At 40.5% G+C, this 11971-nt stretch overlaps 1 protein-coding gene across 1 annotated transcript in view; it reads right to left on the bottom strand.

Annotated features, from left to right (window-relative positions):
- OGDH (oxoglutarate dehydrogenase) overlaps nt 1–7294 on the bottom strand; it is a 137846-nt gene extending 130552 nt beyond the window's left edge. Inside the window, exon 1 of the mRNA XM_042783057.1 lies at nt 7073–7294. Coding sequence (XP_042638991.1) covers nt 7073–7294 — 222 coding nt within the window. The remainder of the gene's footprint in view (nt 1–7072) is intronic.
- Between the last annotated feature and the right edge of the window lie 4677 nt (nt 7295–11971).

Below are 11971 nucleotides of genomic sequence, written 5' to 3'. Positions count from 1 at the left end.
AGACAAAGTGTATGTGAACTGCTGTATAGAAAGCGTATTTGCTCTGTAAGTTTTCACCCAAATCACAATAAAAATAAAAAAGAAAAATAGAAAAAGAAGCCGTTGCTTACTTAGCTCTCTGCCCAACAATCTGTGGATACGCAGACTCTCTAACCCAACATTATGTTTCCACTGATCCCTACCATATCATTCTCAAGGATGTAAAGAACCACAAGTCATCTGTCAGGGGCCTGCCTTAGGGCCAAGTGTTGGTTCCCCTGTTCCTCCACAGCTATAGCTGGGTGTCTTACTTGGAGGAGCCAAAGCTCATTTGCTGTAGGGTTCAGACAGAATTCTGAAGTCTTGAAGAGAAGATTCTAAAAGCCTTATTTCCTAAACTCACAGTCTACATCAGAGATGCTGCAGAGCTATGTTAAGAGTCTCAAAACATCTTCAGACCTTCTTCTAGAAACAGCTGTGGATATGAAAGGGCAGAGAAGCAAATAATCTAGAAGATAGATTGGTTTTATCATATAATGACTTAATTCACTGAAAAACCCAGTCCCAGCTATTTTAGTAACCATTCCTATCTCCAGGTCAAACATCTCACAGCAATCCAGTTTAGGATTATGAAGGAAAGGCTGGAAACTGCCATGTGTGACTTAAAAAGCACCACTCTTATTTCACTGAGAAAAGGAGAGAGCACTGCTAAGGGAGACTGTTTGTATCTCAGGGACACAGGGATTCACTGCACTTCTCAAAGATTAGCCTATCAGCTACTAACAGCTCCAGCTCCCTTTTTACTTTTGATGCCTACTTTCCCTCGAAGTTTTTCATTTTAATTTTTAAAAAATTCTCCCTGTCCTTTAATTGCTGACATGTATTTTTTTGCTTAAAATATAGTACAAAAATCATTAAAACTATCATGCTCCAAAAGATAACAGTAACTCTCGATTCAAAGTCTGCTCTTCTGCTTATATACTGCTCAGCCTCTCCTCCCACCTCATTTTCAGTTGGTTCATCATCTGTTCCACAGACCCTTCTGCCATACTTGGGATCTTAGCCTCTCCTGTAGCTTGGGGAAGTCAACTTCTATCATGACAACTCCTTTCCACTTGCTCAACAAGAAACCTTCCTAGGTACTCTCTATATTCTATTGCTTGACTTATCTAATTATTCTATTAGACTAGGAGCTCCTTAAAGGCCCCAGACTCTATTTATTTTGCAGGCATCTCAGTACATTTCCTGGCATGTAGCAACCATTCAATAAAGTGCTGGAATAAAAAGACTGTGTCATGAGCTGCAAACTGCTATGCAAATAAAAGTGAAGACATTGTTTGTTTCTTACATTTTTCAGAAGTATTGATTTTATCTCCCTACATGAACTATAAACGTAAGCTCTGTAAAATAATGCGCTGAAGCTAAGGAAGATATTTTTGGCTTGCTTAATGAATTTAACAAAAAGGTCACCACATATAAAGCTGAGTGTCACCATGAGGACACTTCAAAACGTTGTTTAACAGCTTTGATCACTGAAACCTCGCTTAGAAAACATACCACGGACTTTAAACACTTTTTTTTTTTCCCCGTAAATCAGAACAGATTAGAGTACTCAAAAATAATACTCCAAGCTGTTACACTGTGGGGAAGTGCAGTCAATTGTTACATTGTGTGTGAACTGCTATATGGGAAACCAAATTTGCTCTGTAAACTTTCACCTAAATCACCATAACAATTAAAAAGAAAAAAAAAAGAGGTATTCCAAGCACCGAACTATTACTACCTAAAATTTCTTGTGAATTCTTCCCAGAAATGAAAAATTTAAGTGGCATGAGAGTGATCAAAAAAACTTTTAAACACTTTCTGGGAAGTGAGCACATCAGACTTTCCTATATTGCACTTGCAGAAAATAACAAGATTGAGCTTCGTGAGCATGGAGGAAGCACCAAAACTGCCTGGGCAAGAAAGGTAGTGTGGACAGGACTCCAAGCATCTCACATATCAGCTCTTGAGAAGAGAGCTGACAGTGTCAGACTACTACCCCAATGCCTTCAAATACCCTCCTGATTTCACCCATGAGTGAGTCTTTATGGTACTTGCTGGACAAGTTGAAGGGATGAAGAGACAACCAAAAAGGTGTGGTGTTCAGTTGAACAAAAAAAGAAGATAGGCTTTAGCAGGTGAGCAGAGTGAGAGGAAGAAGACGGCAAGGAGCCTCTGAAGAGCAGAGGAGGCAATGAAAACCCAAACAGACAAATGCTGAGGACAGAAGGCATCCAGCAGACATAGCAGAAAGCAGCAGAAGGTACGGTGGCCACTCATCTAGAGACCCAATGAGAGAGAAAACAAAGGGCTCAGTGCTGAAGCCCAAATGGGCTACTCCCAAAAGTTAACCCAGATCTTTGTCAACAGGGCCAGTGCTGGTGAACACATCAGGAGGCTGTACACCACACTTTACTTGGGTAGGCCCAGGTCTCCATTACACAGAATGTGACCAGAACCCAGACTAGCAAGAGCACATCAGTTCTCATTACCTGTTTGAGCATTAACAAGGATGATTTAGCACTGACTGTATTTTTAAGTTATAAATAAAAATGAATTGCCTGATATGGCTGAGACCCAATGAGGGAGAGCTTCAATGCTAAGCAGTATAGGGCACTACTAAAGGTTTTTAACAAAGGGTCAAGTCTCCACTGTGCTTGAGAAGAGGGTACAAGATAGACATACAGACTGGAAAAAACAGGAGAATATGCACGACACTAGGAGAGAATCAAACTACTGAAATGAAAGGGAGGAAACTGAAGGATGACACTTAATAGGAAGGGCTATGATGGCCCACTGTTGTTGTTGTTGTTGTTGTTATATGCTGTCAAGTCGGACCAGACTTATAGCAACCTTGCCTTGGGTTTCCGAGGCAGTATCACTATGGAAGGAGATTGTCCAACCTTCCTTCTGAGAAGTGGCTGGTGGGTTTGAACTGCCAGCCTTCTGATTAGCAGTCAAGGAAGTGCCTTAGGCACTACGCTACCAGAGCTCCTATGATAGCCCACCAGGGAGGAAGAATACATGGACTGTCCTCAATGAGTCTCTCTGGGCAGTGGGGATGTAATAGAGAAGTGGGTTCCAGCTCTGTATTGTTGGAATACAACAATCCACAAACATGATTTTTATAATTAAACACTTTAAAAAGTTTTGCTTAAAAAAAAAAGATATTATAAAATCAAATATAAAAAGGAAGCTTTATACACAATGTTGACAACATAACAAAAAGACAACTCAATCATAAAATGGACAAAGGACTTACAAAGACATTTTACCAAAGAGGACATTCAAATGGCCACCAAACACAAGAAAAGATGCTTAGGGTCATTACCCATCAAAGAGATGCAAATCAAAACCATAATGATACACAATTTCATTCCCAATAGAATGGCTAAGATGGGGGGAAAAAAACATGTTCACAAGGTTGTGAGAATATTGGAACCCTTATCCATTGTTGGCAGGAATGCAAAACAGTACAGCCATTGTAGAAAATAGCATGATGGTTCCACTAAAATGTAAAAATAGAACTACCATACCAAAAAAAAAAAAAAAAAAACCACACTGCCACTGAGTCAATTCTGACTCATCATGACTCTTTAGGACAGAGTAGAACTGTCCCTAGGGTTTCCATGGCTGTTAATCTTTATGGACACAGACTGCTTCATCTTTCTCCTATGGAGCTGCCGGAAGGTTCAAACCATTAACCTTTTGATTAACAGCTGAATGCTTTAACCACTATGCTACCAGAGATATATACCCAAAAATCTTGAAAGCAGAGACTTGTACACCAATATTCATTGCAGCACTATTCACAATAGCCTAAAGGTGGAAATAAATGCTCATCAATAGGCAAATGGAAAAACAAAAGATGGTACATGTATACAACTGACTACTACTCAGTCAGTAAGAGAAATAAAATTTTGATACATGTTAGAGTATGGACAGAACTTGAAGACACTATGCTGAGTGAAATAAAACACAAAAACAAAAATATTGTATGACCTCACTTATATAAAAGACAAGAAAAGGCAAATGTACAGAAAACAAGTTTATTAGTAGCTTATTAACAGTGATGGAAAAATCACGTTGATAAAGGTTATGTTCTCAGAGCCAATTATTGTAATTGCTGTCAATAAGTTCTACACTTGTAAAAAGCTGAGGTGCCCAAAGCTGTGCTATAGATATATTTATAACAATGACAAGAAAAAGAATAGCGGGTGAGGCTGCTCAAGTACAACCAAACACCTCATGGGATCTGGATCCTTGGTTTGGAGGTTTAGGGTCATGATTCTTGGGACATCCCAATTAACTGGCCTAATAACTTGTTTAATGCTTCTGTTCTACCTTCTAGTTCTCTGTGTAGTTCTCTTAACTTAAAAGCTTGCAGTCATCCAAGGCACAACTGATCTCTATATTCACTTGGAGACAACAGAAGGAGAGTCAGGAATAGGAGGATAGTATGGAATGGGTGGCTAATTGCCTCCATGAATAATTGCTTCCTTTGCCATGAGACCAGAAGTACTGAATGGTGCCTAACTACGATTACTGAACATTTTGATCGAAGATTCTATAGGAGAATCCTGATCAAAAGGAGAAAAATACAGAACAGTACTTCAAATTCTCACAGACTCTAGACCTTCTGGAACCATGGAGGTGAATGAACCCCTGAAACTATTACCCTGAGATAAACTTTAAATTTTAAGCCAAAAATATCCCCTGAAGTCATCTTAAAACCAAACAATAGTTTAGCTAGTAAAAAAGGTCTGCCTTCTGGGATCTTAGAAGTTTGCAAGCAGCCCTCTAGATTCAACGATAGGCCTCTCCTTGTCCATAGCAAAGAAGAATGAAGAAAACCAAAGATTCATGGAAACAATTAGTCCTAGCAACGGGTACACCATGCCATCCTCAGCCTATATGACTATGAGACCAGAAGAACTAGATGGTACCCAGCTACCACGGTCAACCACTCAGAGGGAGATCTATGTAGGAGATCCTGGATAGAGTGGGAGAACAATGTGGAACAAAACTCAAAATCATTATTTAAAAAAAAAAAGGGACCAGGTTTGCTGGTCTGACAGAGTTTGATGGAACCACTGAGACTATGGCCCCTAGCTGCCCTTCAGGTCTGGAACTGAACACACTCCTGTGGCTTCCAGTCAAACAAAAGGCATATGAGCTGAACGTTTACATTAGGCAGATACACTCCTTGGAGAGAACAATCATGGAAGAATAGCAGGGCTGTGTATGCTCAGGAGGCAGAAGTGCATGGAGGGAAGGACACAGGGAAGAGATAACTAAGGGGAGGAAGTAGGTGGGGAGCTGTTGCATTGTGGTAAACGTGGTGGCTACTATAAATCATAGAAACATGTCCATTCTTCAAGACAAAGCTTACTCAAAGGGGCCCAAGGAAACAGCTGCCCTTTAGAGAAGAGACTGCAAGATTCAAAGCAAGGAAATGGCCAGATTAATAGTGCTGACAACTCAACTTGCATCATGTAGTTCACAAAGTTTTTTATGTTCTACATTAGTTTGGTGAGAAGTGTTTGGGTACTTAAAAGTTTGCAAGCAACCATCTAAGATACAACTGTTGGTCTCTACTTTTCTGGAGCAAAAGAGAAAGAAGGAAACCAAAGACTCAAAGAAGAAAGCAGTTTACACATGAACCATGGCCTCATCTACCCTGAGACTAGAACAAAATAGTCCCTGGCTACCACACCAACGGTTCTATTCAGGGCCCAATAGACCCTGATAGAATGGGATAAAATTGTGGAACGGAAGCTCAAATTCCTTTAGAAAAATAAAATAATACACACCCAGACTTACTGGATAGGTTGAGACTGAAGGACTCCTTGAGATAACTGTCCTGGGATATTCTTCAAACACTGAACCAAAACTAGCCCTTAAGGCCAACTTTTAGCTAAATAACAGATTAACTCACAAAATAAGGAGTATCATCCGTGAGAGTACTCTGCTCCTTTAAAAAATTATCTATGTGTCTAAACGGTCAAAAATTATTTTAAAACAAAAATGAAAACGTAAAGGGGCAGGGAAACTAGATTAACAGAAATGGAACAACCAGAACAGAAATAATGAGAATGTTCACACATTGTTGAGAATGTAACCAATGTCATTGAACGATGTGAACAGAAACTTCTCAAATGGGAACCTAAACTGTTAAGTAGACCATTACCAAAACAATAAAGAAAAAATATTGATGACATCTGTTGTGCCCATTCTCTGTGCCAAACACTGAGCACCTTATATACACTGTCTCTTTTAATTCTCCCAACAGCTCTAGAAGCATGGTGAAGAGGTGAGTAGCTGTGAAATCTGCCCTCCTATCACACTATACTGCCTTCTAACACCTGCTTGAAAATCAAGACATTGTTATTAACATCTATACTCACTCATAGCAAAGATGTCAAGAAAAATTCTGTCACTAGACATGGCTTACATTAAGTAAACGTGTGAAGAAACAGGACCTTACAGGGAAGAGTCCTTATAGGAAATATAGAGAAATTAGAAAGGAACCTGCAAGGAGTTTACTTTCAAATATAGGAGAAAAAACATGAACATAATAATGTAAAATGTCATTTATACAGAAATTACATGAAATGATTTTAAGGTCTTTAAGACATAAAAGTGTCTTCTTACGACTGCTGGGACATAAGGGCCTCGTGAATATCCATTCTTTTCCACAAGCTTTTGTCTCTTCCAAGTCTGTATCCTAAAGTAGCCCTTAGTGAGATCCTGGAACTGGTACAAGAGCTGCTTCGGATCTTCACAGGGTAAAACTTATCTACTCCAAGGACCAGAAGCCTGGAGCTCACTGGACATCAAGCAAGCCAGGGAAGTACCTCCAGAGAATGTTGTTTCTCTTAGGGATGTCTTGACGGCTAAGCTTCACTGGATGCGCAGGCACTTGGCAGTTCTGGGCTTCCCACTGCCTTCCTTCCACCAGCTCCTCAGACACATGCACTTACCTGAACTGCCAAGAAGCATCCAGAACAGCACAGCAAATATGAGGTAACAGGGCCCTGGCAAGCCTTACCTTATGCACACTTTTGGGGTTTTCCAACCAAGCATAGTACATTTCCTCCACATAGTTCGAACTAGTACCACTCAAGAAGGGCTCAGCGGCAACAGGTGCGGTATAGCATCGAATTTGTTGAAAAGTCCTAGCAGCTGCTGGTCTGTTTCGTGAAAATGTCTTAACAGTCTGGGAAGCTGTCAAAGGCCTCACCCTAGCAGCACAAGTCCTTAAATGAAACATTTTTTTTTTTTTTTGTCCAAAGCCTCTCCCAAGTGCCTGTACAAAAAAAGAAAAAAGGGAGAATTTTAGGAGATAAAATTACTGGAAAGACTTTGCCAGATGCTAATTATTTAGGAGAAAGATCTGATCTGTAAATGTATATGCACCACTGTCCCATCTGCATCAGTGCCTAAATTCACGTTACAGAGAGCACAGCAAAATAGTGATTAAGTCAAACCAAAACCAACAAATATTTTAATGGGTACCATGTACAATGCACTGTACTAGATACAAAAGATGATGAATATTCAGCACAGAAGTTATGATCTGCATTTAGTAGTCTAAAATCCAGCTTGGGGGATAAGATGTAACTTTTTAAAAGATGGTAAATGTAGGAAATTCTTTAAGTTTATACATTTTATAAAACAATTCTAAAAAATGCAAACTAGAATTAAGGATTAATTTCAAAATGAGAAAAACATTTTTTAATTTATCCACACACTAGTGAGCACCTGCTACACTCATGGTATTCTGGAAAATACAGAGAAATTAGAAAAACATTTTGCTTGCCCCCAAATTATTTGATCTTGAGCAGAGAAGAAAAAAGCATAAATAAACATGAGTACTTTAAGTTTGACTATCAGTAGCAGAGCCAGGGCTCCAAGACCAGCCACCCATCTTGGCTGCAAAGTCCATGTTCTCCCTCCTCAAGGAGCAGCCCACCCTTTGGCAGAGGAAGGACAGGAAGGGCTAAAAGTAGAATATTATTTAAAGAGACTGAGGCAAGAGAGCATAAAGGCATAGACTAGAAGCGGGAGCAGAGGAAAGGGGATCCAGGATATGTGGAAGGAGGGAAATGTTAATATATCTACTATTCTGATTTGAACAAATATTGTACTCGATTGTCATACTTTTACTAAATCTAATTCGTAACTCTATCAAAATAAGTTTAATAAAAGAAGTTTGTGTAGCCCCTAGGATATGAAAGGGTTTGGACTGGCTAGACTGTTCCCAGAGGATCCACAATACCATGTGCAAGCACTTTGAAGACTCCAGCAGGTCTCTATGCAATGGCTTCCTCTCTCAGAAGAGGAGAATTAAGAGTCTCAAAGTTCCTTTCCAAGGGCAAACCTGAGGTCACAATATAAGGGGTTAGGAGAGCCTCAGCCTTGGGTAAATGAACAAAGGCCACTGAAGAGGTATGAAGCTAAGTTCACCAAAAAAAGGGTACTGTCCATGTCTGGGATATGTAAGACAAAAAGAAAATAAGAGATGCTCTGGCTGAGGACTGTCTGAAAATAAGAAACAAAGCCACACCTGTACAGAAGGTGATGGCTCTGCTAAACAAAGAGGGCCTGTCTCAGTACGAGGCACTGAGGACTGGGATATGTAAGACAAAAAGAAAATAAGAGATGCTCTGGCTGAGGACTGTCTGAAAATGAGAAACAAAGCCACACCTGTACAGAAGGTGATGGCTCTGCTAAACAAAGAGGGCCTGTTTCAGTACGAGGCACTGAGGACACAGCCACCTTTCTTCCCCGGTTCAGAGGGGAGGAGGATGTCATCTGAAACAGGTGCTTGCTGGACTAGTACACTCTGGTACTCGTGAATCTGCCTCAGACCAAGGACCACAGCTGTAAAGTTAGAATTACATCCCAAGTCCTTGAAAAAAATCCAAGCTCCGAAACATGCAAAACAGACCCAGAAATCAAGGATACTTAAGAACATCTGTTATATAATTTATAAGTGTCTTTCTCCCTGAGCCAAATATGATCAGACTAATCCTAAGAGGTACTGAGCAACAGGCTTTGAGCCTCTCTCCTCTGGCTTTTTCTACTGCTGGAGAAGACAGGGCAGTAAAGGAACGAACAAACAAACAAAACCCTGCTTTTTAAACATGAACAAGCAATGAGATTTGGATATAGGTATCACAGTACAATGGATCACTTTTATATGGCTTTTCTAGCCATGGTCTTGTAACTATCACCAAATAACTGAGTGGGACTATGCAAATAAGGTACTTGTGGCCCACCAAGGGGATTGGACAGCTTGCTAATAATACAAGCAAGGAGAAGCATGGCACCCTTGTAGGGGTGGGACAATGCAAATAAGGTATATGGAACCCTAACGAGTAGACTGGTCAGTTTTGCCATCCTAGTAGGCTTAAAAGAGAGCCAATCATAGGGCGGAGGGGGGGACTTCACTACCAAGAAGAGCTAGGACTAGACCATGTCCTTTGGATCCAGTTTCAATCTGTTGAGACCCTCCTAGACCCAGGAAACAACAGAGTTCTAACAACACAGATAGTTAGAAATGGCAAGAAGTAGCAGCAGACAAACAGCAGCAGCAGAACCGGGAGACCAGAAGAAGACAGTAAAGTGGGCTTGTTGGCCTGTGGTGCAAGAAAGCTGAAAGCTGAGCACTTTAGGCAGAATGTGTCTCCAAGTACTTACTTGATGGAGCTAGGCTCTACAATGTTGTTGTTGTTGTTGTTATGTGCCGTCGAGTCGGACCCAACTCATAGCGACCCCTCCTTGGGTTTCCGAGGTAGTATCACTACGGAAGTAGATTGCCCCATCTTCCTTCCGAGGAGTGGCTGGTGGGTTTGAACCGCCAGCCTTCTGGTTAGCAGTCAGGTGCCTTAGGCACTACGCTACCAGAGCTCCCAGGCTCTACAATAGAGGGAGTAAAAGATCTGTGTGCTTTCAGGGAGGAAGCTTGCTGGTGAACCAGGGTGCCTCTGGGCACTTATCAGTGGAGCTAAAGACCTTTGAAACACTTGCCTAAACAGGGCTGAGGCCAGAGAGAGGCAGGGCTTAGAGGCTGGGCTTAGAGGCTGAGAGACAGGGACAGAGAGAGGCCTACCTGCAGGCTCAGCTGAGTAAGACCGTTCCTGATTCTGAAATGTAACCTGTTACTTCCCTAATAAACTCCATAATCCCTGTGAGTTCTATGTGGCCAATGAAATGAATTACTCACTCAGCAGAGGAGTAGACAGGGCCATGAGAGGGACAACTCATGTCAGAACTGGTGAAAAGGTTGGAGAAAGGAGGTGTGTCTGACTTGTGCTTCACAAGAATCAGCCTTGGGCTGGTGATTGTGATTCCCCCTCCTCGTGAAGAGAAAGGAGGGCAGACACTGACACCACACCATTTTTACAGGTATAAAATGCAATTTTAACTCCTGAGTTTTCTTTAACCAGGTTTTAAGTTACTTCAGTAGTTCTCCCTGCCTCCAAGAAACAAGCCCTAACACTGATGGCAAAAATACTGATTTCAATACTAATTAGTTTTATTATTCAGTTCCAAAGGAAATATTCATTTTTTTCTCTAATGTCACTATTATCTAGGCAGCCTAAAACACTGTCACTGTCTCTGAGTTGGGCTTCTCTTCTTAGAACAAAACTGTACCACCTCCATTACCTGCAACGACAACCACAAAACTGCTCCTTTCATTTGTTTTTGCCAAATGGGCCCTTTCAATCTGATACTGTAAATAAACCATGATATATTAAGCTATTTGCAGTCACTGAGTCTGACAGTTTATTGTTGCCCAGCACAATTCCCAGGAGACCCAGCCATCTTCAAGCTTCTGTTAGAACTCCTGTGAAATTTCCTGCAACAGGTGCTCAATATCCTATCTGCCTCTATCCAGGGATGGCCAGGAAAACCCCCAGAACTGACAGACTCTCATATACTTACATATCAGTCTTTCTTAAAGAGCAGACTATTCTTCATCTTTCTCTCCTATGTAATGTGAAAAGGTATTATTGTTGTTGTTGTTGTTGTTATGTGCCATTGAGTCGGCCCCGACTGAAAAGGTATTAGACTCAGTCAAAGGAAAACTGATGGTCTATCAACAACACCAACATATCAATCTTAAAACCCAATTAGAGACTTCTTTAATATAAAGGCAGTTTTCAGGAGCTCTGATAGTGTAGTGCCTAAGGCATTTGACTGCTAACCAGAAGGCTGCAGGTTCAAACCCACTGGCCACTCCTCAAAAGGAAGACTGGACAATCTACTACTGTAGAAATACCACCTCAGAAACCCAAGGAGGGGTTGTTATGAGTCAGAATTGACTCAACAGCAGTGAGTCTGGGTTTTTGTTGTTGTTGTTACAAATGTTCAAACACTTCCATGAAAGCCTTGAGTTGTCCAAAAAGTCCAAGCACTTTGATTTTTGGTTTAAAAGAATGTCTATTAAATAGGGGTCAAGACAATTCAATGAGGAAAGAAAAGCCTTTACAACCGATGCTGAGATGTGGATATGCACATGCAAAAGAATGAAGTTGGACACATTATCTCATATTATACACTCAAAATGATCAAAGACCTAAATATAAGAACTAAAACCATAACATGCTTATAAGTTTTTAACTTCTACTTTATCACAAAGCAAATCAGGTCAGGCAATGGTTTCTTAGACATAGCACTAAAAGCACAAGTGATAAAAAAGCAGACAGATTACATCAAAATTAAAAACATTTGTCAATCAAAGGATAACATCAAGAAAGTAGACAACAAAAGCAACTCAAAAGATTAGATAGGAAACTTAGGGGCAGTAAGTTTATGTTAATGGAGGAGGTATAACTCAGAAAAGGAGGGTGATAATGCTATACAGTTCAAAGAATGGAATCAATATCATTGAACTGTACATGTAAAAACTATTGAATTGGTCTATGCTCTGCAATATATT

Source organism: Orycteropus afer, unplaced genomic scaffold (assembly GCF_000298275.1).
Source record: "Orycteropus afer afer isolate SDZICR_OR568_19922 unplaced genomic scaffold, OryAfe1.0 scaffold00618, whole genome shotgun sequence".
Taxonomy (NCBI): domain Eukaryota; kingdom Metazoa; phylum Chordata; class Mammalia; order Tubulidentata; family Orycteropodidae; genus Orycteropus; species Orycteropus afer.
The sequence above is the reverse complement of the archived record's forward strand: the minus strand, read 5'-3'. Positions and strand labels throughout refer to the sequence as shown.